The sequence below is a fragment of the Salvelinus alpinus genome, chromosome 9, assembly GCF_045679555.1.
Source record: "Salvelinus alpinus chromosome 9, SLU_Salpinus.1, whole genome shotgun sequence".
Lineage (NCBI taxonomy): Eukaryota > Metazoa > Chordata > Actinopteri > Salmoniformes > Salmonidae > Salvelinus > Salvelinus alpinus.
The window spans coordinates 77,681,515-77,709,311 of NC_092094.1; the positions used below are offsets into that span (position 1 = coordinate 77,681,515).

Consider the following 27,797-nt stretch of genomic DNA (forward strand, 5'->3'; position numbering starts at 1 on the left):
TTTGTAAAAATTCTGAAAAACATAATTCCACTTTGACATTTTGCCTAAGAACAGCCCTTAGCCCTGGTATATTGGCCATATACCACACCCCCTCGTGCCTTATTTCTATTTACTCTACACATTCTCGTTCTGAACTTCTCACAAAAGTGAGACGGGTGTGACTTTGTGACAATGACCACACGAGCAGCCTATCTGATTTCACAGCTCTACCTCAGACACCACCAAAGCACCAGCTATGCGGGTGTCGGCTATCGCTGGTTAACGTGTGATCTGATCTAGGCCTTTTCTGTGCTTTTAAATGGTTGATGACAACTAAACCAAAAATCATAATTCTTTTGTTGGAATTTGGTTGTGCTTTTAGTTGTAACACATTAGGAATTCAACAAACTTCTGGCTGTCTTTTTGAGTGGGTGAATAAAGGTTGAAATGTCATTGATCAACGTCTCAACCAAATATTACCCACATTTCCATGTTGAAATGACGTGGTATGCCCAGTGGGATAGCTCAGCTGTCAAGAGTGAAGAGGGGAGCCAGGGAGCCAGCTAACCAGGCAGCGAGCCTCCAAACAAACGGCTTCAACAGCTAACAACTCCTAGTGACTGCAGCAGAGTAGCTAAATATACACCCATGCTTTAGACTCCGTCTACACACTGAAAGACTGGGGACAAAGGAAGAGTAAATGAAAAGACCTGGACATGTGACAAAGGACATCATACTGCTGCACCTCTCTCTCCCTGCTGAGCAAAGGCTCCTTTCAAACACAGACTTCCTCACCCTTACTCCCTTCCATTCTCTCTCTGTCACAAGCACTCCCTCACTCTCCTCAAAGAGTATATTTCCTTGGCTGACTTACAGAGAAAGAGAAAGGGGAGAGAGAGAGAGAGGGGAGAGTGTAAAGAGAATGTGTGTATGAGAGAGGGGAGTAGGGAGAGTGGATAAGCGAGTAGAGCGAGAGAGAGACCCAGATCTCTTTGCTGTAGCATTTTCTTCTTGACCTGGAATCCTAGAGGAGGAGAAATGAGAGAGCAGAGCTGGTCCGTGTGATGGCATTCACTCTGTAACAAGGCAGATGAACATGAGTAGTAGTGAGAAGAGGAATAAGAAGAGGTCGTCAGAGGACATCGACATACAGAAGGACAGACTGAGTCTCCTGCAGGATTACCTTCAGCACCACTCCAAACCTAACCCTGGGGACCAGAAAGAGCAGGTAAGAAAGTACAGGTAACTGTCTTCTACATAGTGCGCATTAAGTAGTGAAAGCATGCATCTCTCCTCTCTAAACAGTTAAACCATTTGCCCGTGCCGTGGCAGGAGCTAAGCTTATCAGCTGAAATGCTCTAGTATTATGAGTTTGAAATGCAGAGAGGACTATTACTGTTGCTGGACTTTGCCAGTGCTGTTCTGCACTGATATACTGTAGGTTAGGGAGTAATGTGTGTCGGGAATACGATCTATTTCAATGGACTGTGGCTGCCTGCTTTGTGCAGTATGAATGGGTTAAAACCCATGATGTCCACATGAATTAAAACACATTCAGTTGATGACATGTTTTTTAAGAGAGTAAAGGTATTTTGACTGTTCTCAGGAGGTAGAATAGTTATTAGCAAGGAGCTAGACACAGGCACTGTGACAGCACACACCGGAAAGAGAGAGTCATTAATCTAGCATTTCCTATAAATCACTACTTATTCCTCTGTCATTGTTATGTAAAAGCAGTGTGAGAAACCCTTCTAGCATTTAACTAGTGAGAAGAACTTTCTGAGGACTTCAAGCTGACAACGTAATCCAGACAAATGATGTTCTCCTGAGATATTTAGGCTGGAAGATAAGGAACAACTAATCCAGATTCCTCTGTTCAGATCTCTTCCCTGAACCTTGTCTAGGGGGGCTCAACTTTCTACCTGGTTATTAATTCATTTGAGTGATGTTAAATTATTTCATTTATCACCATGCCATAAATCACAGAACATTCATGTACATTTGGTTCTCATGAACTGCAATCCATTTGTCAAGGCATACATCACACTGTCTAGCTGAGCCAAAATGAAATGTGCAACATCTCTCTTTTAAAGGGTTAAAGGCAGTGCAGTACAGGCATACTTTAGGTTAACTGTCATTCATCTCCTCAGCACCTATCTGTCTCTGTCGTGCTCCTAATCCAGACCAGCTCTGGGAGAGAGAGGAGAGATACTTGAGCTTTTCCCACTCGAGCTGATGTGGTCCTCCAGCACTTATTGATATCATGGTAGATACATAGAGGAGGGGAGAGAGAGATATCCGCCATGAACATTTTTGGCACTTTGTCCAGGTCAGGGATAAGGAGATCCTTTCCAAATGTTTGCGTCAGTAGTTAACTTTACACATGTGAGCGTTTTGCTTCCAGGGGTCACCACAGTTCATTCACATACCTGTGAGAATCAGACACAGTATTAAAACTGGTCCGGTGTTTTACAATGTTTGAAGAGTTATTAAGTCAGACAGACCAAGCTAAATCATATACGTGCCACAGGTGCAGAGAGGGCACTTGCTTACTCAAACTGCTTCCCCTTCCACTGAGTATGCCGTTGTCACAGAGCATCTCACGTCACTACATAATTATGATATTGCATCACTTCCTTCTGATCATTGAGATGACAAGGACATGGCTAAGCTGTGAGGTAATGTAGCTGTGAGGTAATGTAGCTCTATCAGCTGTGGAAGACAACACAGCACAATAGTGAATGTACATCCAGTACTGTTCCTGCAAGGTACATCATGCACTAGGCTTTGGAATGTCTAGATTGTTGGATAGAACGTATCCAATATTCTACCTATAGAGAGTGCATAAGGGGTGATTATATCCCCTGGGCATGTGTCCACTGTCCAGTGCACTGCCATCAGCACCAGACCTGGGATAACTACAGTTTTAACTACGCTTTGGGGAAAGTAACTATTCCAGGGGAATAAATAGTTACTTTGGAGGTGACTACAACTATTTGAATACAGATCCCAAAAAGTACTACTTTCTAAAACTATTTGAATACAGATCTCAGAAAGTGACTACTTTTCAAAACTTTTTTAATGCAGATCTGAGAAAGCAACTACTTAAAAACAATTTTTGAATACAGATCTCAGGAAGTGGATATCTTTCTGGAACTATTGGATTGGCCGCTTTCAACTAATGGCAGGGCTGTATCTGAAACTGCATGTTGAAGATAGAAATAGAATGAATAGAGCACACACAATCTCCTGCACTATTCCAATCTATCTCAGAGTCATATTTGAAGAGTTTTGTTCCAAAACGCTATATACCCTCTGTGACTTCTAGGAAGATTTTAACACACTCATCCCCAAAAATTCTCCAAGTTTTCACCATCATTGTAAAGTTTGTTGCTTGGACGAAGTTATTTCTGAAGATAATTATTTATTTCAGGTGATTAGTGATTCATTTACAGGTCAACCCTGTTATGTGAACTGAACTCTCGTTTTAATGTGATGAAACCATTCCTTAAAAAAAAAAGAAGATCAAATACATCTCTGGAATGTATTTTAAGGCTTTACATGCGTTTAGCAAAGCTGCAAATGTACAGTATCTACATGTATTTGAAATACATTTTTTGCCATTGATATTGAAAAAATCTATAAATGCAACATGCAGCAATTTCAAGGTTTTACTGAGTTAAAGTTCATATGAGGAAATCAGTCAATTGAAATTAATTCATTAGGCCCTGATCTATGGATTTCACATGACTGGGAAAACAGATATGCATCTGTGTATCAGAAAACCAGTCAGTATCTGGTGTGACCACCGTTTGCCTCATGCAGCGTGACACATCTCCTTCGCGTAGAGTTGATCAGGCTGTTGATTGTGAACTGTGGAATGTTGTCCGACTCCTCTTCAATGGCTGTGTGAAGTTGCTGGATATTGGCGGGAACTGGAACATGCTGTCGTACATGTCGATCCAGAGGATCTCAAACATGGGTGACATGTCAGGTGTGTCTGCATGCCATGGAAGAACTGGGACATTTTCAGCTTCCAGGAATTGTGTACAGATCCTTGCGATATGGGGCTGTGCATTATCATGCTGAAACAAGAGGTGATGGCAGCGGATGAATGGCACGACAATGGGCCTCAGGATCTCATCATGGTATCTCTGCGGATTCAAATTGCCGTCCATAAAATGCAATTGTGTTCGTTGACCGTAGTTTATACCTGCCCATACCATAACACCATCGCCACCATGCTGGCACTCTGTTCACAACGTTGACATCAGCAAACCGTTCACCCACACGACGCCAGACGTCTGCCCGGTACAGTTGAAACCGGGATTCATCCGTGAAGAGCACACTGCTCCAGCGTGCCAGTGGCCATCGAAGGTGAACATTTGACCACTGAAGTCAGTTACAACGCCGAACTGCGGTCAGGTCAAGACCCTGGTGTGGAAGACTAGCACGCAGATGGTTTCAGGTGTTCCCGCAGGTGAATAAGCCGGATGTGGAAGACCTGGGCTGGCGTGGTTATATGGGGTCTGCGGATGTGAGGCCAATTGGACGTACTGCCAAATTCTCTAAAACGATGTTGGCGGCGGCTTATGGTAGAGAAAATAACATTACATTCTATGGCAACAGCTTTGGTGGATATTCCTGCAATCAGCATGCCAATTGCACACTGTCAAAACTTGAGACATGTGGCATTGTTGTGATTTTGTATTCTTCCCAGCACAAGGTGCACCTTTGTAATGATCATGCTGTTTAATCAGCTTCTTGATATGCCACACCTGTCAGGTGGATAGATTATCTTGGCAAAGGAGAAATGCTCACTAACAAGGATGTAAACACATTTTGCACAACATTTGACAGAAGTAAGCTTTTTGTGCATACGGAACATTTCTGGGATATTTTATTTCAGCTCATGAAACATTGGACCAACACTTTACATGTTGCATTAATATTTTGTCCAGTGTAGATTGAAATGTATTTTTTTCCTCATATGGATAGCAACAGAGGTCTGCTTCACGTGGCCAACTCTATGGTCCAACTCATCACTCCTGTGACATTTAGAAGGCATGCTTCTTCCTATAGTGTGTTGTGGGTGTGGGCCAGAGGAAGAAGGGGAGGACCATCCTCCTTAGTGAATTTCATAAAAATGTCAATTTTAAAACATTTAAAAAGTTATTATTTTAGATAAAACTATACTAAATATAATCACGTCACCAAATATTAGATTAAAACACACTATTTTGCAAAGAAAGTCTACAGTAGCCTCAACAGCACTATGTAGGGTAGCACCATGGTGTAGCCGGATGACAGCTAGCTTCTGTCCTCCTCTGGATATATTGACTTCAGTACAAAACCTAGGAGGCTCACGGTTCTCACTACCCATCGATAGACTTAAACAGTAATTATGACAACTTCCGGAGGACGTCCTCCAGCCTATCAGAGCTCTTGCAGCATAAACTGACATGTTGTCCACCCAATCAAAGGATCAGAGAACTACTGAAAGCATAAGCTACAGCTAGCTAGCACTGCAGTTTATAAAATATGGTGAGTAGTTGACTCAAAGAGAGAGAAAGACAATAGTTGAACAGTTTTGAACAAATTCATTTCTTCCAAAATGAAGGAGAAGCAAGAGCGAAATAGAGAGAGAGTTTGTCTTTTTTTTAAACTTTCAGTTTCACTTACTTAGCTAGCAAATGCAGCTAGCTAGTTTAGCCTACTGAAACACTCTGCTCCAACAGAGGGATGCTTACTGACAATACACTAACATTACTGCATGATTGTAGCGGGTTTACTAACGCGTTAGTTCTATTAGCTATTAGCTGACTATTACGTTACTTTAGCTAATATGGTGACAACGAGGCTGTTTCTATAGGTTTGGCTTGGGAAGGCTTTTTCGCATGGTCACATACAGCTGATTTGTTGTGCATTGAAGTCCACAAGCGAAGGAAGGAAAGGGAATACAATGTGGCTGTTATGAAAGTGAACTCTGTTCACGCATGATCAGGGTGCATTCGTTTAGCTGATTCTGTTGAGAAACATTTCTTAAACAGAAGCAAACAGAACAAAACAGGGATAAACATACCTAAATTTGTCCAATAGAAATTCTCATTTGCAACTGTTGGACTAATGTCACCTGAAATTTGTCTCTCGACCTGTGTGCACCTACGTTGTAAACTTTCATTCATAGGCAAGGTTGTAGCAATCTCATGATGGGTATAGGGAACATTTATGTACAGTAGTAGACTATCATGTAGTCGCCTAGACCTATCGATGTTACATTGAACTGGGTGAATAGAATATGAATGAGAGTCATCCAATATGCTGTAAAGGAAATAAGGCTCATAAGAAAAAGGTCCTCCCTCATCTTAAACTGCACTGACCGCCACTGGGCCAAACTGCCTATAGTGTGTTGTGGGAGTGGCACCAGACTGCCTATGTTTTATTTTTTATTTTTTAAACTTTTATTTAACTAGGCAAGTCAGATAACCTCTACAGGATCGGTGGGTCCCCCACAGGACTGTTGAGCTAACGTAGGATAATGTGATTAGCATGAGGTTGTAAGTAACAAGAACATTTCCCAGGACATAGACATATCTGATATGGGCAGAAAGCTTACATTTTTATTAATCTAACTGCACTGTCCAATTTACAGTAGCTATTACAGTGAAATAATACCATGCTATTGTTTGAGGAAAGTGCACTGTTATGAAAATGTATTAATAAACCAATTAGGCACATTTGGCCAGTGTTGATACAACATTTTGAACAGAAATACAATGGTTCATTGGATCAGTCTAAAACGTTGCACATACACTGATGTCATCTGCTGGCCAAAATCTAAATTGCACCTAGGCTGGAATAATACATTATGGCCTTTCTCTTGCATTTCAATGATGATGGTACAAAGAAAATACTAAAAAAACGCTGATCTAATGTGTTATATTCTCCTACATTAATTTCACATTTCCACAAACTTCAAAGTGTTTCCTTTCAAATGATCTCAAGAATATGCATATCCTTGCTTCAGGTCCTGAGCTACAGGCAGTTAGATTTGGGTATGTCATTTTAGGAGAAAATTGAAAAAAAGGGTCGGATCCTTTAAGAACAAATTCTTACTAACAATGACGGCCTACCACGGCCAAACCCTAACACCAGATGACGCAGGGCCAACTGTGCGCCGCCCTATGGGACTCCCAATCACGGCCCGTTGTGATACAGCCTGGAGTGTGTTGTGGTGGTGGGCCAGACTACAGGAAGGGTGTTGTGGTAGTGGGGGAGGTTGGAGGAGTGACCCTGACCCTGGTTGTGGCCAGACAGAGGGTGCTGGGGCTGGTCACTATTCTCCCAGTGTGGTGCAGCCTTCACACCTGGTGGGGAGACTCAGCAACAGCTGTCCCCGACCCGTGTTGTCCCCATCACCCCTATCACTAGACCCTAAGTCATGAATGTAAAGAATGTGTCCCAGACCTGGGTTTTACATAGAATGGATGCAGGTTACATTTCCATGTTTTGAAGTATAAAGAATAACCACAGTGCTTCAGCAGCATAAATTGAATGGCCATGCAGTTGATGGTCTTTGCTCTTTGATAAAGCTCAATGTGAATCAACATGACATTCTACTAATATTGTGACTGGAGAAGTCCTCTCTTTCTATATGATATCTAAAAGGAACCCTAAGCCTTCTGTATGTCACATACAGTACCAGTCAAAAGTTTGAACACACCTACTCATTCAAGGGTTTTTCTTTATTTTAACTATTTTCTACATTGTAGAATAATAGTGAAGACATCAAACTATGAAATAACACATATTGAATCATGTAGTAACCAAAAAAGAGTGTGCAAAGCTGTCATCAAGGCAAAGGGTAGCTACTTTGAAGAATCTCAAATATAAAATATATTTTGATTTGTTTAACACTTGTTTGGTTACTACATGATTCCATATGTGTTATTTCATAGTTTTAATGTTGTAACGATCGTCGTTACGTGAAAGAGAGGAGGACCAAATTGCAGCGTGGTACGTTTCCATATTTATTGGAATACTTAACAACACGAACAAAACAATAAACAAAAAATGAAACTAACGACGCTACAGACCTGAACATGTGAACATAGAGACAATGAACGCAACGAACAGGAACAATCACCCACAAACAAACAGTGAAAAACAGCCTACCTTAATATGGTTCCCAATCAGAGACAATGACAAACACCTGCCTCTGATTGAGAACCATATTAGGCCAAACAATAAAGCCAACATAGAAACACAAAACATAGAATGCCCACCCAGCTCACGTCCTGACCAACCAAACAAAGACTAAACAAAGGAAATAAGGTCAGGAACGTGACAAATGTCTTCACTATCTTCACTGAAGAAAACCCTTGAATGAGTAGGTGTGTCCAAACCTTTGACTGGTACTGTATTTATCTATATAGGTCATCAGTATCTTGGGTCATTGCAAATGGTTCTGACCCTATTCCAACTGACCTTCTCCGTCTCTTCTAGCTAGAAATAGTAGTCATGCAAAGAAACTGGCTGCTGAACTTTTGAAAGGTTTGTGTATTGAGACTTCGAATTCTCCTGAAGAGAGACTTACTGTAGTAATCAGTGATCTCAACCAGGCTGCTCCTCTCTTCCTCCCTCATTCAGGTTGAGGGAGTGACATCATGATGGACTTCTGGAGAGTTCCGTTTGTTCTCTGATGTCATCGATTTGGACAGTTTTGCACATTGTTGACTGCACCATGACTCTGAGATAGAGCTGCCTTATCACCGTGGTTTCTGAGTTTTCAGTGTCTGCACTGGCTGACTGCTGGAGCTCTTGAGTTGGACAGACTCAAGTTAGACAAAATGTGTATCGCTTTCTTCCAGCAGTGTGAAACGATCATGTAATGTCATGTAATATTATGTTATGTCATGTCATGCCATGTTATACATGGACAGATCAGTGCAGACCATTTGAACTGTATGGAATTTCATGCAGAGACCACCTGGCTGGGCCTGTGGAATTCCGGAGTGGTTCAGTGCAATTCTAATTTTAGACTTCAGAGAAATGACTGACTTCATGATTTAGTGTGTAAGTCTACTGTATCTGAGTGTGCTTCACCCATGTCTAATTTGCAGACTCTATGGCCTTTATGCAACATCCTGAACATGACCCATGATCCCACGCCCCTCAGAATCTCCTTTTAAACGTTATATCCAATCATGTCACGTTACTCAAGGAATTTGGTTCTTGATTGGTTGGTGTTCATTTACAGATTCTGTAAACCTACTCCATGTTGCTCCCTAAATAGATCAAATGAATTGGGTTGCTACCCAGCACAGTAGAGTTGTGAAGATCACATCTACTGTGAGATGCAACACATGCAAACTTCAAATCAATCAAATCACATGAGCCATATACAACAGGTGTAGACCTTACTGTGAAGTGCTTACTTACAAGCCCTTAACCAACAGTACAGTTCCTTGTTCAGAACATATGGAGATACTTGTATGTGCACATTTAGGCCTATGTGAATTGCATATTATTTGATAGGCCTACTGCGTACAGTAATAGGGCATACTAGCTGACCCATCTTCATCTACTGAAGGTCCTTCCCTGTACAACTTCTGTCACTCATGTATTCATACAGTGTCTTCCTTTTGTCATACCACTTGACTTTTTCCACATTTTGTTACGTTACAGCCTTATTCTAGAATTGATTAAATTCAATCTTTTCCTCATCAATTTACACACAACACCCTATAATGACAAAACAAAAACAGATTTTTATAAATTTTTGCAAATGCAGAGAGATCCTTGATGAAAACCTTCTACAGAATGATTAGACCTTAGACTGGGGCGAACGTACACCTTCCAACATGCCAACGACCCTAAGCACACAGCCAAGACAACGCAGAAGTGGCTTCGGGACAAGTCTCTGAATGCCCTTGAGTGGCCCAGCCAGAGCCCGGACTTGAACCCGATTGAACATCTCTGGAGAGACCTGAAAATAGCTGTGCAGCGACGCTCCCCATCCAACCTAACAGAGCTTGAGAGGATCTGCAGAGAAGAATGGGAGAAACTCCCCAAATACAGGTGTGCCAAGCTTGTAGCGTCATACCCAAGAAGACTCATGGCTGTATTTGCTGCTAAAGGTGCTTCAACAAAGTACTGAGTAAAGGGCCTGAACACTTATGTAAATGTGATTTTTCCAGGGTTCTTTAAACAGGTGTTGCTTTGTCATTATAGGGTACTGTGTGTAGATTTATGAAGGGGAAAAAACGATTTAATCCATTTTAGAATAAGGCTGTAAGTTAACAAAATGTGGAAGAAATCAAGGGGTCTGTATACTTTCCAAATGCACTGCACATGGCACTGTTAAGACACTGTGGTCCTCATGTTGAAGAGCCCGTGTTTGCTAATGGTGGAACCTCTAAATTTAACCAATGCAATCAGAAGACTGTGATGATGAAGGGGATACTATGAGTTGAAACCTGGTAGGGAAATGACATTGCTCTGGCATGATGACATGTCAGGTGTAATAAATATTGATGTATTGAGTATAAATAGAAGTAGATCACTAGATGTACCATTTCAAAACGTATGTAAAGTAGCCAACAAGACAGGAACGATGACTACAAGGAACTCTATTCCACATCAAGTAACTCAAGCGAGCAGTAAAATCTGATTTAAAAAACATAAAACTACATGTTATGGAACAACACGGACTGTGAAGAGACACACACACACAGGCACACACACATACGCACACACGCGAACACACACACTCTACACAAACATACATTGTAATGTTGCAATATTTTTGTATTGTGGTATTATACATATTGTATTGTAGATATGCAGTGGTATAGTAGTGGTGAAATAATGTGTTCTATTATATACACATTTTTCTTGTTAATCTTGTTTGGACCCCAGGACGATTAGCCTTGGCAGCAGCTAAGGGGGGTCCTTAATAGATACAAATACAAAATGTCAGCAGGGACCATCATCTCTGAACTTTTAAGAAATTCCAAGTGAAATAAACAGAATTTCCATGTGTAATGTAATGCTATGACATCAATCAACGAGAAATGTGTATAATGTAAGTGTGATCAGCTGTCTCAACCGACAACAGACGTCATCACTCTTCAGTTTAACAAAATTTGTCTCTGGAACACGTCTGTTAGGACCTCAAAGGTCATTGTTTGTCTGCAAAGGAATGTGTCTGCAGAAAGCTGAGACAGACCAATTTGTACCACTACATGGGAAATAGGGAGTGGGACTTGTAAAAACTGTAATACTAATATTTGATTCTAGACAATTTCTTCCACATTCACGAGTCAAGTTTGATTGAAATATCCGTTCATTGAAATTCTGGTATTTTCTGGCGAGGTCATGTTTTCCTTGTTAAGATGGAAGAGCCTTGGGATCTCATTGCATTTTATAAGTGTCTGCAGGCGTGGTACATTGCCAAACTCCTTCGTGCTGAGGCACAGTTCCCAGCCCATATTTAGTCACGTTGGATTCATAGCGTGGATATATCAAACTCCCCAAATCAAACTATTGATTTTTCCAAATACTTTGGAGGGTCCCTGGAATCCCGGCAGCTGCTGGCACTAGTGTCTCAGGAAGTAGGAGCTATCTATTTACCATTGCTGACATTACAGGCCTAATAAGGACCATTCGGCTATGCAGAAGAACCCCTGGAGGAGCGCTGGCGCTGGCACTGGCAGAGGAGGTACAGGCCTCACACAAACAACACCAACGCTAGAGAGGTCTGGGAAAGAGATCATATCCACTGGCTCAATCAGGCTCTCCAACTAAGTTTGGACACGTCGTGGTCGAAATTTAGATTGTATGTACAGTATGTGGTGGAGCTGTAGCCAAACTTTGTTACTTTTTTAATGATCATTTGACCAGTATGTTGTGTCCCAACCTAAAGTGGTGGGACTCCCCCTAAGTATGTCTGTTCATTTGCTGATCATGGCTATAGTGATGGGGATCATTTTTCTACAGCATTGACCAGGAGCATGTGTGTACCCTGAGTGACAGCTGGTCATGACCGCCAGGGTCTGGCTGGCTATGTGGGAGTAGACATGGGGGACCCAACCTTACTTTAGTCCCAGGCCTCCACTGGCCCCACAGATCATTAGGCCCTGGCCTTCTCATCAGAGGGAACTTGGGTGTTTGATGCAAGCAGTCACACAGTAACATACTACAGATGACTTGGATTCCATGGACGTGTGGGAATTCTGGTCAGGGGTACCCGGAGAGGGCTCATTGTCCATTTGATCAGCTCCCTCTCCCATTAGGGAAGGTGGGAATGCAACATGCAGGAATGGAATGTGAGGCTTAGAGGCCAGGTGGCTTTAGAATCCCCATTTGCCCGCTAAGAATCTACTTTAATCACAACAGTTGCAAACCATTGCGCTGACATTTAGGGTCATCCTGTAAGAATCTGATGGAAATGTTTATAGAAAAGTTAAGGGTATAGAGAAGGTCTTGTTACGCCTTGGTGAAGTTGGAGTAATAGATCAATATCCTGATCCTGGTCTGTTTCAATCAACAGTCTTATCTATCTAACCTCAGTTCCTTGTGAATGTTGGGCTTTTCACGGCTCAATCAGCTCATTACTACTGAATCAAAGTAATGCATGTCCCAGCTGACAGTATTACACAATACCCACGGAAATGTGGGAATAAGAAACGGTTTAATTAAACTGTGCTGGAGGAAAAATAATAGTGTCCTTGGAGTTTGGAATCATAGGTGGAAGCCAAAGGAGCCAGAAGTTGGAGCTGAAGTGTTTATCCAAAGTTAAATGGAAGATGAACGCCAGAGAGACTAGGGAGAAGTGATACTTTACTCTAAAAAGCTGTTGCATAGATACATAACTGGAAGTTTGCATGTACTTCAATAACAAATGCAAGTGACACATTGACTGCCCTCAAGTTCATGTCCTGAGCAAGAGTTCAAAACATTATCCAGAGTTATGTTTTGAAATGTATGGGAGAAGTATGAGGACTCAAGATATGGTCAGCATTGATTGTGTCTGATTCCCCTCTGACCTCTTACACCCTCTCTTAACTCTATTTTTAAACCAGACAAAAGCCACATAAGCATGTGTGGTCAGGTGAGAGCCACTGTAGGCCAACTACTGGTGGCCAACTACTGGTGGCCAACTACTGGTGGCCAACTACTGGTGGCCAACTACTGGTGGCCAACTACTGGAGGCCAACTACTGTAGGCCAACTACTATAGGCCAACTAACGTAAACTCACTCACTTTTGTACATCGCCTTGGTCCGTACAATTGACCTTATTTTAGCGCCCCAAAAACGTAATACTTCCAGATCAACTGTAATGTCAATACCATTGTAAAGAACACTTTCTCCCCTTTCCAACAAAATAAATGACATGACCCTGACGCTGCCCGTTTCTGCATGATTCAAGCAGGCAATGAGCCCCGTCGGGTCTTTTTAAAAATGGCGGGTGGGGAAGCGAAACTAATGCGTGATAGTAAGAAGGAGAGATGTTGTGTGGGAAAATTGCTTTTTTTCACTCGATCTGTCCAACTTATCACCTTAAAAATGTAAATAAAACACTATAAAGAGTTTATATAATGTGTCATTACATACCTATTTGAAGGTTTGTGTCGAATTTGAATCGGTTTTTAGGGCGGTGCTAAAGTGATCTTCAGAAGTAAACAGTTTTTTTGAGAGTCGTGATCGCTTGCAGTGACGACGCAAAATATGACTAGGTATCCCCTCCTTACCCCCGTCACTGTCCATTTCTTGTTTTTAAACGATGAGAGAAGTGCTACACCTAGTGGAGAGAGATTGTAAGACAGAAATAGTTGCTTTATGCGTGCTGTACGTTACGGCATGACACGTCACGATGTAACGGAGGGTCAGTTTTTTCAACTTTTCTCCAATACTATAGAGCCATTACCATGACGATCAACGCTTGAATAGAAACCTAGTTCACACCCCCGATTTTGAAGTCAACACAGTCGCTACAGTCCCATTAGTTTTCTTTGTAGCCTCGTTTGAATGTCGCGGTTGCGCACATTTGTACGGAATGGGGTGAGTTTACTTACTGTAGGCCAACTTCATTTTCCACTACCACTCATGATCGCACGGCAACGCTGATCACTATTTGCGTGTGTTAGAAGTGTTGGTAAGAAATGTTGGTCAGAAGTGTTGGTCAGAAGCTGTGTGACTCAACAAGGCAGGGCATCTCACACCAGTGTTTGGATAGAGAGGCTTTACTGAGCATTACTGTGAAGCACTGAGGTTAGAATAACGCCGGCTCTCAGTCCTCTCAGTCCACTGGCTCTCACCTGATCACACATGCTTATGTGTGTCCATCTAGTGTATCCATCTACTGTAGGGGGGGGGGTTGTCGGAAACATGTGGAGTACTGTAGGTGTTTCATCACCAAGGCACAGAGTCGGACATTGGTGCCTCTTTATCCCTGGCTGCACCTCTCCTGGCAGGGCTGCAAAAGTGGCATAGCAGTGGATACTGGGTAGTTTACTTCGCAAGAGACAATCACTTCAGTTTGCCTCGATGTGATATTATTATACTGTAATGCATTGTAGGGCAAGGAAAGCGGTCGGAGTAGCCTAATTCAACACTTCAGAGGTTTTCCTTCTCTCTTATTTTAGAAAGCTTTTAACTAGTGCTCTTTTCCCTAAACCCTTTCTTAAACCTGGATCTTTATCCATGAACAGTGGAGATTAAAGTATATTGGTTTCAGATGTCATTAGGTCATTCTGATCAGACAGCGTTCTTAGAGTCAGACCACTACTAAAGAGGAAGATAAGCATTGTCCCTGAGCAGTGAACTGAAACCTCCAGTGAACCACTGTCAAAACCCTGTACTTCACACATACAAGTACCAGTCAAAAGTTTGGACACACCTACTCATTCAAGGGTTTCTCTTTATTTTGACTATTTTCTACATTGTAGAATAATAGTGAAGACATCAACACTTTTACATAACACATATGGAATCATGTAGTAACCAAAAAAGTGTTAAACAAATCAAAATATATTTTAGATTTTAGATTCTTCAAAGTAGCAACTCCTTGCCTTGGTGACAGCTTTGCACACTCTTGGCATTCTTTCAACCAGCACTCCATCACTCTCCTTGGTCAAATAGTCCTTACACAGCCTGGAGGTGGGTTTTGGGTCATTGTCCTGTTGAAAAACAAATGATAGTCCCACTAAGCCCAACCCAGATGGGATGGCGTATCTGTCACGTTCCTGACCTGTTTTCCCTTGTTTTTGTATTTGTTTAGTATGGTCAGGGCGTGAGTTGGGGTGGGCATTCTATGTTATGTGTTTCTATGTTGGGTGCAATGTATTAGCCTGATATGGTTCTCAATTAGGGGCAGGTGTTTTACGTTTCCTCTGATTGAGAACCATATTAAGGTAGGCTGTTCTCACTGTTTGTTTGTGGGTGATTGTTCCTGTGTCAGTGTTTGTACCACCCGGGGCTGTTTCGTTTCGTTTCGTTTCGTTTAGTTTCGTTTAGTTTCGTTTGTTAGTCTGTTCCTGTTCCTGTTCATTGCGTTCTTCGTTGTCTGTAAGTTCACATGTTCAGGTCTTGTAACGTCGTTTATTGTTTTGTAGTTTATTAAGTGTTTTTTTCGTCTTCGTTATTATTATTTAAATAAATCATTATGTCTTCATACCTCGCTGCATATTGGTCCGATCCTTGCTCCTCCTCAGACGAGGAGGAGAACGAACGTGACAGAATTACCCACCATAACAGGACCAAGCAGCGTGATAAGCGGCAGCAGGAACAGCGCAAGGAGGAATGGCAATGGGAGCAAAATCTGGACTACACTACGTGGAAAGAGATCGACAGGTGGGCGATCGACCCAGGGAGAATGCCGGAGCCCGCCTGGGATTCTCTGGCGCAGTGTGAGGAGGGATACCGGCGAATGGAGGCAGCACGACGACGCGGTAGGAAGCCTGTAAGTCAAGCCCAAAAATTTATTGGGGGGGGCTACAACGGAGTGTGGCGAAGTCAGGTAGGAGACCTGCGCCAACTCTCCGTGCTTACCGTGGGAAGCGAGAGTACGGACAGACACCGTGTTATGCGGTAGAGCGCATGGTGTCTCCTGTACGTGTGCATAGCCCGGTGCGGGTTATTCCACCTCCCCGCACTGGCAGGGCTAGATTGGGCATTGAGCCAGGTGCCATGAAGCCGGCTCAACGCGTCTGGTCTCCAGTGCGTCTCCTCGGGCCGGCATACATGGCACCAGCCTTACGCATGGTGTCCCCGGTTCGCCAACACAGCCCAGTGCGGGTTATTCCACCTCCCCGCACTGGTCGGGCTACGGGGAGCATTCAACCAGGTAAGGTTGGGCAGGCTCAGTGCTCAAGGGAGCCAGTACGCCTGCACGGTCCGGTATATCCGGCGCCACCTCCCCGCCCCAGCCCAGTACCACCAGTGCCAACACCACGCACCAGGCTTCCAGTGCGTCTCCAGAGCCCTGTTCCTCCTCCACGCACTCGCCCTATGGTGCGTGTCTCCAGCCCGGTACCACCAGTTCCGGCACCACGCACCAAGACTCCTATGCGTCTCCAGAATCCTGTGCGTCATGTTGCTGCTCTCCGCACTAGCCTTGAGGTGCGTGTCCTTAGCCCGGTACCTCCAGTTCCGGTACCACGCACCAGGCCTACTGTGCGCCTCAGCCGGCCAGAGTCTGCCGTCTGCCCAGCGCTATCTGAGCTGCCTGCCTGCCCAGAGCCGTCTGCGCTGTCCGTCTGCCCAGCGTCACCTGCACTGCCCGCCTGCCCAACGCCGTCTGAGCTGTCCGTCTGCCAAGCGCCGCCTGCGCTGCCCGTCTGCCCAGAGCCGCCTGAACTGCCCGTCTGTCCTGAGCCTTCAAAGCCGCCCGTCTGTCCTGAGCCTTCAAAGCCGCCCGTCTGTCCTGAGCCGCTAGAGCCGTCCGTCAGTCAGGAGCCGCTAGAGCCGTCCGCCAGACAGGAGCCGCTAGAGCCGTCCGCCAGACAGGAGCAGCCAGAGCCGCCCGCCAGACAGGAGCAGCCAGAGCCGCCCGCCAGACAGGAGCAGCGAGAGCCGCCCGCCAGACAGGAGCAGCGAGAGCCGCCCGCCAGACAGGAGCAGCCAGAGCCGTCCGCCAGACAGGAGCAGCCAGAGCCGTCAGCCAGACAGGAGCAGCCAGAGCCGTCGGCCAGCCATGACCAGCCAGAGCCGTCGGCCAGCCATGACCAGCCAGAGCCGTCGGCCAGCCATGACCAGCCAGAGCCGTCGGCCAGCCATGACCAGCCAGAGCCGTCGGCCAGCCATGACCAGCCAGAGCCGTCAGCCAGCCAGAGCCGTCAGCCAGCCGTGACAAGCCAGAGCCGTCAGCCAGCCATGACCAGCCAGAGCCGTCAGCCAGTCATGACCAGCCAGAGCCGTCAGCCAGTCATGACCTGCCAGAGCCGTCAGCCAGTCCGGAGCTGCCCCTCAGTCCGGAGCTGCCCCTCAGTCCGGAGCTGCCCCTCAGTCCGGAGCTGCCCCTCAGTCCGGTGCTGCCCCTCAGTCCGGTGTTGCCCCTCAGTCCGAGGAGGCCACGGAAGCGGGGATTGACTATGGTGGGGTGGGGACAACGTCCAGAGCCAGAGCCGCCACCGTGGACAGATGCCCACCCAGACCCTCCCCTAGATTTTTAGGTGGTGCGCCCGGAGTTCGCACCTTGAGGGGGGGGTTCTGTCACGTTCCTGACCTGTTTTCCCTTGTTTTTGTATTTGTTTAGTATGGTCAGGGCGTGAGTTGGGGTGGGCATTCTGTTATGTGTTTCTATGTTGGGTGCAAAGTATTAGCCTGATATGGTTCTCAATTAGGGGCAGGTGTTTTACGTTTCCTCTGATTGAGAACCATATTAAGGTAGGCTGTTCTCACTGTTTGTTTGTGGGTGATTGTTCCTGTGTCAGTGTTTGTACCACACGGGGCTGTTTCGTTTCGTTTCGTTTGTTAGTCTGTTCCTGTTCCTGTTCATTGCGTTCTTCGTTGTCTGTAAGTTCACATGTTCAGGTCTTGTAACGTCGTTTATTGTTTTGTAGTTTATTAAGTGTTTTTTTCGTTCGTTATTATTATTTAAATAAATCATTATGTCTTCATACCTTGCTGCATATTGGTCCGATCCTTGCTCCTCCTCAGACGAGGAGGAGAACGAACGTGACAGTATCGCTGCAGAATGCTGTGGTAGCCATGCTGATTAAGTGTGCCTTGAATTTAAATACATCACAGACAGTGTCACCAGCAAAGCACTCCCACACCATCACACCTCCTCCTCCATGCTTCACGGTGAGAACCACACATGCGGAGATCATCCGTTCACCTACTCTGCATCTCACAAAGACATGGCGTTTGGAATCAAAAATCTCAAATTTGGACTCATCACACCAAGGGATAGATTTCCACCAGTCTCTTCTTATTGGTGTTCTTTATTAGTGGTTTCTTTGCAGCAATTTGACCATGAAGGCCTGATTCACGCAGTCTCCTGTGAACAGTTGATGTTGAGATGTGTCTGTTACTTGAACTCTGTGAAGCATTTATTTGGCCTGTAATTTATGAGGCTGGTAACTTTAATAAGTTCAGGAAACTCTGGGTCTTCCTTTCCTGTGGCGGTCCTCATGAGAGACAGTCCTCATCATAGCGCTTGATGGTTTTTGTGACTGCACTTGAAGAAACTTTCAAAGTTCTTGAAATGTTCCCGTATTGACTGACCTTCATGTCTTAAAGTAATGATGGACTGTTGTTTCTCTTTTCTTATTTGAGATGTTCTTGCCATAATTGTCACATCCTGATCTGTTTCACCTGTCTTTGTGCTTGTCTCCACCCCCCTCCAGGCGTCTCCCATCTTCCCCCATTACTCCCTGTGTATTTATACCTGCGTTTTCTGTTTCTCTGTTGCCTGTATGCCTTGTCCTGTCAAGTCCTACCAGCGTGTTCCTGTGTTTTCTGGCTCTAGTTTTTGTGTTACCTAGTCTTCCCAGTTCTGAACTTTCTGCCTGTCCTGACCCTAATCCTGCCTGCCGTCCTGTACCTGCCTGACTCTGATTTGGATTACGACTCTTTTCTGCCTTGACTCACCTTTTGCCTGCACCTTGTACTATAATAAACTCTGAGACTCGTACTATCCACCTCCTGTGTCTGCATCTGGGTCTTAGCCTGAGCCTTGATAATGATATGGACTTGGTCTTTTACCAAATAGGGCTATCTTTTGTATACCACCCCTACCTTGTCACAAAACAACTGATTGGCTCAAACGCATTAAGAAGGAAAGAAATTCCACAAATGAACTTTTAACAAGGCACACCTTTTAATTGAAATGCATTCCAGGTGACTACTTCATGAAGCTGGTTGAGAGAATGCAGAGAGTGTGGAAAGCTGTCATCAAGGCAAAGGGTGGCTACTTTGAAGAATCTCAAATATAACATATATTTTGATTTAACACTTTTTTTCTCACATGGGATGACGCTGGAGAGACGAAGCAGGTACATTTAATATAGAACGGACATTGAACGAGACAGGAACAACGTCAGCAAATGAGTAACACAAACAAAAAACAATTAATGCAGCAGCGGGGAACAGAGCAAGGGAACTGACAAATATAGGGGAGGAAATAAACAGGTGATGAGTGAGTCCAATATCGCTGATGCGCGTGACGAGGGAAAGCAGGTGTGCGTAATGGACGATAGGAGTGCGTGATGCAGGGCAGCCTGGCGCCCTCAAGCGCCAGGGGAGGGAAGAGCGGGAGCAGACGTGACATTTTTGGTGTCTACGTGATTCCATATGTGTTTTTTCATAGTTGTGATGTCTTCACTATTATTCTACAATGTAGAAAATAGTAAAAATAAAGAAAAACCCTTGAATGAGTAGGTGTTGTAAAACTTTTGACTGGTAGTGTGCATACAGTCATTGGTGCAGGCCTGGTTTGCACCCAGTCTCATAACTTTCCTATCGAACATCTTGTTTTCATCGAGGTTACAATGAGTTAGACTGTTCTTTCTTGATGTTCACAGTTCCACTGTTGTTCTGTTCTGGTGCCGGATTGCGTTGTTTCAAAGGTCCCAGGGAGGTGGTTAAGATCTGCAGTCTGCAGATGGAAGCGGTTCGCACATCTAATTGAACCTCTAACTGATCTCAGAGCAGAGACAGCCGTGGAGCGGTTGAGGGAAGAGAGAATGAGTGTCAGTTCTGTGATCTCACTCAACTCAGGACGGCTCAGAGCATGAGTCATGGGTCAGGGGTCGTATGACATCACCTGGGAGGTACAGGGGATTTCTTCCTTATCTGTAAATAATTAAAAGTACTGATGTCATACTGTACCAGAACTTGATTACAGAAAGAACACTCTCTCAATATCAGGGGCCTGTAGTTGTTCCATTAATCACAACTCCTTCAGGGGTGAGGAGAGAAGCTCTATGAAGTTTTAAGAAGTTTGAACTCACACAAGTTTTAACGCACACGCATACATACACATGCACTGATTACCTATATTGTGTGCAGTGCGTTTGACCCCAATGGACACAGGGATGACTCAACAGAACATGAATGCAATGTAACTCTAAAGATGACCCTACTAGTCTTACTGCATAATATGATGCATATGCCAACATAGTTTATAGGCCTGTATTTCTTTTTGAGTTGGATCCCAGATTTTGTTCTGATTTGCATGACAAAACAGGCCAAACACCCAGGGGTGTTGCATATTTTCAAGTGTCCTCCCATCCAAAGTGAGATACGGCCTCTGTGAAAGAACAGGGCATGTCAGAAACACACACACCCTGTTGAGTGATTTTGCATGTTGAATATTTGGCTGAGCTCGTATAGATTAGAGGAATGACAGATGAAGGACATGCTGCCTTGGAGTACTGTTATGGTTGACTTTACACCTGATAATCTCATGTACAGACTACGTAAACATAAATGATACCATAGATCTGTCTTTATACTATTGGCACTGATAGCTGAAGAGCAGCAATAGTTCCGGTGCTTGGGTTTTTCGTCACTGGTTATATGGATAAATCACGATTTCGCAGGTGTATAGAATCTTAAGAATTTCGGAAGGGGAGAGGGCATTCGGCCTATAGACTTACCCGTAACTTGCAAAGAGCGAGGGTAGAGTGCCTCGTTCCGGTTCCGCTCCTGGTTGTAGCATCTCTTCATCTCTTCTCTTAACATGTATGGGCGCAGAACTTCATAGAGCAGCTGACCAATTACACTTTAGCTCCGGGTTAACCGAGATATTACATCTGATAATACTGTACACTTCCTCATGTAGCTCTAATTCAGCCTGTGTGCCTCCTGTCATTGAATAGAAGTGGGTGAGAGGAAGGGGAGGAGGGGTATGAAGATTCATTTTCAAGGCCCTTAAACTGACTGTAAGTGATGTGTCTACAATCGGAGTAGAATGTAGTCCAGGATCTCCCTCTCTCTCTCTCTCTCTCTCTAAGTTTGCACTGATTCTGTTGACATTAAGTTAATTGATTATTTAGTTGACACTTGCCTTCATTTGTATTCATTGCTGCACAGGTAGAGCAGAGCACAGGATTAAAATATGATTTCCTCTCTGTTATTTTTCTCTGCGCAGGTAGAGGATGAGATCCAAGAGCAGTGGGGTGGAAAGCCCAGCCAATGGAGTACTGAGGGTTCCCCAGGCAACGCATGACATAAACCAAGAGGAGGAAGTAAATCTGCATGCACCTATAAAGAGCCTAAAGGTCAAAGTTCAACCAAACAATGAGGAAGTGGAGGAGTTGGTGGTCTCTGACATAGAAAAGTCAACTGAGGACAGCTCAGGGACTAGTGACCAAAGACTGGGAATCATCAACTTTACTAAAGAGGACCTTCTGAGGCTGCTAGGTGTCATGGAATGTGAGGTTCAGGTGAGTCTCACTCATGTTGATAAACTACCATACGCTCATATTGTACATAGATTTATAGTTAACTGTGGGGTGAACCACAAATCTTGTCTGCTGGGATGTTGTTTACTTGAATTATCCACTAGGGGATTTTATTGTAAACCCTCACAATACTATAGCCCAAAATTACAATTTATTTAGAATTTCTCTACATTACAGCTCTCTCTAGTGGCTGATGTTGGTACTAACACAGAGAAAACCTGTCTAAATGCTGTTTTATAACTTGCAATTAAGGACTTGCAAGTGTTGTCCTTTGGTGGGCTAAAGGAAATCCTAATAAACAATTGCTCGTTTTTTCCAGAGTACTAACATTGTACGTGTTTTATTTGTGTAACCCCCAGGCGATGGAGGATGTTATCTGTGTGCTGAAGACTGAGAAGACACGGACAACTCTGGAGTCCCACTATGGTTCTACAGTTCCTACCACAGCCCTCCAGGCCTTACAGAGAGACAGCCTTCTCACCACCATCCGGACACACAATGACAATGTCTACCCGAGGCCAATGGCTGAAGTTAGTCACCTACTGACAGATACTTATTAACCTTAGGAAGCTTATAACATTTATTGACTGTAGTATTGTTTTTTTCTTTCTTCATACAGACAAATCTGGGTGAAGGTTATTATTTATTTTATATTTTTTTGTATTTTTCTAACAATTTCTTAGTTTTACAGTTAGGATGCATAGGTCAACAAGACTTAAGTGCAGTAGCTGACTGAATAGTAACAGTCTCTCAGAGTAACAGTCTCATAAGATTCTGTGTTGTGTGTGTGTCTCAGCTGGACCATCTACAGGAGAAACACAAGGACACGTACCGGCGCATGCTGGAACAGCTTCTATTGGTTGAGAAGTGTCACCGGCGCACCGTGCACGAGCTGGACAATGAGAAACGCAAACACACTGACTACATGAGCAAGAGTGACGACTTCACTAACCTACTGGAGCAGGAGAGAGAGAGGTGAGAGGATGAGAAAAAGGGAGGGGCTCTGTAGACAGGATATTGGCTTCAATTCCCGCACCACCCGTAAGTCAAATGTATGCACGCATGATTGTAAGTCGCTTTGGATTAAAGCGTCAGCCAAATGGCCTATATCATTATATATAAGTACATTTTTGGGGGGACTGAAAGAATGGAAAGACTGGAAGTAAGAAAAGGTTTTAGAAGTTGCTATTACTCAGCAATGAGGCATAAGGGGCAGCAGGTAGCCTAGTGGTTAGAGTGTTGGACCAGTAACCGAAAGGTTGCAAGATCGAATCCCCGAGCTGACAAGGTAAAAATATGTTGTTCTGCCCCTGAATAAGGCAGTTAGCCCACTGTTCCTTAGGCCGTCTTTGAAAATAAAAATTTGTTCTTAACTGACCTGCCTAGTTAAATAAAGGTAAAAAAAACTGAGTTAGTGATGAGGCAACATTGCCCATCACCAAGGGATCAAACATGCATGAGAGAGAGGCCCCATCCCTGTGAGACCAGCTAGCTGATTAAACTACTCACACAGAGGGATGAGTGAGTTCATCTGACCGTGTGCTGGCGGTACCTCACCATGCCCTTGTGGAACCATGACCCAACTCTGTGACTCCCATTGACACTGATCATCACGGTTTATACTGTATGACACCTATCATATGGACAGGACCTGTAAAGACAGAGGGCCAGCTCAGACTTGTTGCTTCCCAGTGCAGCGACTAGTGCTTGCCCTTGGCCCTGTGCTCAATGGACGCATGGAAAACCTCTATGCCCATAAACTCCACGCAGTTCCTTTGGCTCCAGCAGCAGTATAAAGGGCCATCGCACAGTGTTAACTGTTCTCTTGTGCTAAGGGTTACTGTGCAGTACCAGCCGCCTCTGGACACGGACCATTTACTCAGGTTTATAAATGATGTGCTAGAACTAAGCTGTGTGTTTGCGTGAGTGTGTGTGTGTGTGCAAGTGTGTACTGTATACAGTCAACCTGCGTGCGTGCACGAGTGTGTGCGTGCACCAGTGTGTGTATATGTTCCCCACACCAAGTCATCTGCAGGCCACAGGCCAGAGTGGAGCCCCAGCTGCGTTTCATAAGCTATAAAACATCAAACAGCATCTCCCAGACCACTGTACTCTCACTGCTCCACAGCCCCTTTCACAGCCCTTTCTCCTTCGCTTCTATTGGACAACTCAGGAGACATACCATGAAGGCTACATCACTGTCAGAAGAGCCGCCATCAGACAGTGGAAGAAGCCTCAGAGAAGGAGGGAGAAAGAGGAGAGAAGGAGATGGCAATGAAGTACTGTACATTGATTGTGTTCATTACAACGAACTTGAACCTGACATTTGCCCAGGTTGTTTGATTGACACCTGACTGAGGTTGACCCTAAACATGCCTAACCCCAGGCAACAGGTTCCATTCTCAGTTGGAGAGAGATAACAACCCCAGGATCTCCCTTTAATGAACCTTCAGACGGTCTGATGAAAGCCTTACTGTAAGGCCCTTACACATTAACCACCCTTAGGGAAGCAGATAAAGTCAGTGGGAGGGCTTCATCAGGTACTAGCTATGTACAGTTTGCACAGTATGAGTGAACAGTGACTTTCATTCTAAAAGCATGGAAGGCGTATATGAGCTATAATGGTTTAATCCAAACCTGAGATGGTTGTTTTAGTTAACAGGTTTACAGGTTTCACTAGGTAGGTCTACTGTACCTCCAGTTTATCTTACTGTAGGTGTTAGCGGTGACCTCCTCTGCCAGGTTGTTTCGCTGTCCTGGTTGGCCAGTGTTCAGCCTGCCCTCCACAACCTCCTCTTAGTGCCAACAGCTGTGTGTTTTAACTCTCCTATCAGCACTGGCTGAGCCCACATTCCCCTGGCCTTGAGTCACACACACTCCCATGCCAGGTAGAGGGTCGTCACTGTTTTGATGTTTCCGTCTGTCAGTGCGAGGTGGGAGGAATGTCCATCCATATCACACCTGTTCATTCAGATATCTCACTAAATTGTGTGAGTGTGAAAGGAAAAAAACGAAAACACCTATAGGGTCTTACAGCAAACTACTGAAGGAATTTGGAAGGAAGGGGTTACAAACTATACTCACGATGTATAGCCAACAGCCCTAATCACTCACTCAGAGGGGAAGAGAAAATCTTTATTTGGCATAGAAAAGTATGTGTATGATTAAGGAAGAAATATCTCAGATTCCCGAGTGTTTTCTTTATATAAAACCGCAGATATTCAGGGATACCAGTGCACTATATTTACACTCACTCTATTACACATATAGTATGTTGTGAATGAAGAAATAGAAGCCAGTTGCTGTGGTTGACACAAGTATTCATAAGATAGGCATTTAATACCACTAGCCGCCACTGTGATCAAAACGACACCGCCTTGTGTTCCACACATTGGGTGCTTTAAAGTAGATCAACCTTGCTTAGCCTCGCTTCTAGTGCCCTTCTTTTAACACAATGCCAATGAGAAGTCTGCCCAATCCCAAATCAATCCCTAGACCCTACGGCATATTCACCTGTGTATATCTGAGAGGATTTGATAGATGTAAGCAATTTGCTAAGACCCATCAAGTCCTCTCCGATATCCACAAGTGCATAGGGCCTAGGGTCTAGGGGTTGATTTGGGATTGGGCCATACTGTATAGATCATGCTGAGCACTTACTGTAATGCTTTTCCCCCTCAAGAGCAGGGATTACAGTCGAAGGCTTTGTTTTGACAGGCAGTGTCAGCTTCAATCCACAGGCCCCTGACACATACAAGCTGCTGCGTCTACAACTACATTCCTCATGGAAACACAGGATGATTGAAATGTTGTTCCATCGTGAAAATCTGTTTTCTTAGGGACCCACTGTTGATTGCTCATGAAGAAGTGGTCAAGCGAGTTCAGGATTTTCTCCTGTTTAGGTTGTGAGGACAAATGCTATAGTATATCCACCAATTTTTCACATTTGTGTGTTTCATCAGAAATGATTGCTTATGCGTACCTTCATGTGTGTGTAAAATATGACTGTTCTCAGATTTTTTATTAATAGATGTTAGATGTATAAGAAAATGTATATTTTTTTGTCCAAGGCTATATATCCATTGTTTAGCTGGAATGGAATGTTCGTATCCTGTTTATTTAACTGTGATATGTGGTTGTCTCTCCTACTGTAGCTATCTTCAGATGAATGTACTTACTGTAAGTCACTCTGGATAAGAGCATCTGCTAAATGACTCAAATGTCAAATGTAAATGTGTTATATACAGATCTCATTCTTTTTAAACATGGTTTAAATATTGAGGTCACAAATGTATCATTTGTACAGGTATTTATTAAACATTTAGTTATTTGTTACATTTGAATGTAAAACCTAGCAGTACTACTTATTTATCTGAGAGTGAGGCGGATATATAGAATTTTGAGAGAAAAAACATGATTATTTGTCTCTCTGAAATGAAACCATCAAGTGATAGATTTTAAACAAATAACAAAATCAAATGTCTGTCATTGAACATGCCATGATTAGATATTTGAAAAAAACACACCAATCTCTTTCATAATTTCTATAAACAATACAATCTAATTGACCAACTTTTCTGAAAATGGATATATAGCTTTTTGGAAAGAAACTCTTCAATTACATATAGACCAAGTCATTATGAAAGTTACAATCACTTGGAATGTAACTGGACACCTACCATCCTGAATCTATGACCAAACAGAGCTGATACCATTGCACCCATGTTTCTTTACACACTAGCAGGCTGTGTGGTACATAACTCGTCATGCTGGTGAACTAACTTCATTAAAGTATAGTCTGGTTGATAAAAGGTCAATGCTGCTCCTTGTTGGAGTCTAACTTGGCCTTAGATCCTATAAGGGGCTCCTGAGGACATTGTTACACCTCTGATTGGTCTGGCAGAGTCTCTAGTAGCCTTTTTACCACAGTTACTCCCTCTTGACTGACTGGGTCTCCAGGGAGATAGGAGCACTATTTTACACCTGAAGGTCAGGTGTGACTTCTCTCCCATGTGACCTCGCTGCTGTAGGCCCCATTGACAGTGACATCATGCCTGTGACCTTTGCTTGAGGGTAATTTTAGAGTGCTGATTGCTTAGGTGTCAATAATTTATGGACGTGTAAATACAGTATGTATGAAGATCAAGTGGAGGCTGGGTGATTCTCTGTACAGTAGCCAGCCATGGTGGTAATCTGACTTTGCAGTGGGTTTTGAGTGGAACAGATGCTCATAAACTCACAGCATAAACTAAGAATCTTCACTAGTATAATCTTGAATTCAACGCATCCTCTGTATTGAGGTCAACTATGATCCGCTGTTAAGGGATAGTGAATTACATTGCCCTTAATTGTGTTTGTTGTGCTGAAGATAGACATTTGTTTGTCTGTGAGGTTTAGAGTACTAGGCCTACTGTCTCTATACCAGGGATCATCAACTAGATGCAGCCACATTTTTTTCTTGAGCGGATGATCGGGGGCCAGAACATAATTACAAATCATTTGCAGACTGCAAATTGACCACAAGAAGCCCAAACAGATATAATATTTGACTAAAACAATCATTTCCAACCTGGCTACATTTGCATACAATTTGTATACGATCACGCGTCTCTTTATTATGCGTGGGAATACTTGGCAACAGATTTAGAAAATGAAGATCACTTGGGCCTGATTTCCTGGTGTTGTTACAGTCTTTTTTGTGCACCCCCCAAAAAATCCTAAAAATGAATACAATTGCTTCGAGAATTTGGCGTCTGGAATAAAACCGCCTGTGGGCCAAATTCAGTTGGGGAACCCTGCTCTGTACTTGGTCACCATATCGTTCAGCACCTCAGAAAAGCATTTTCAGGGTTCCTGTCTGTCTGTACATCTGACTCGTTACAGAGTCTCCTCCAGGGAGCGGA

The 27,797-nt window shown here is 43.8% G+C and overlaps 1 protein-coding gene across 1 annotated transcript in view; it reads left to right on the forward strand.

The window, feature by feature from the left end:
- The first annotated feature begins 992 nt into the window (after positions 1-992).
- LOC139530666 (filamin-A-interacting protein 1-like) overlaps positions 993-27,797 on the forward strand; it is a 35,567-nt gene continuing 8,762 nt past the window's right edge. Inside the window, exons 1-4 of the mRNA XM_071327261.1 lie at positions 993-1,207; positions 21,582-21,876; positions 22,254-22,424; positions 22,691-22,869. Of these exons, the coding sequence (XP_071183362.1) occupies positions 21,589-21,876; positions 22,254-22,424; positions 22,691-22,869 (638 nt within the window). The 5' untranslated portion in view covers positions 993-1,207; positions 21,582-21,588. The remainder of the gene's footprint in view (positions 1,208-21,581; positions 21,877-22,253; positions 22,425-22,690; positions 22,870-27,797) is intronic.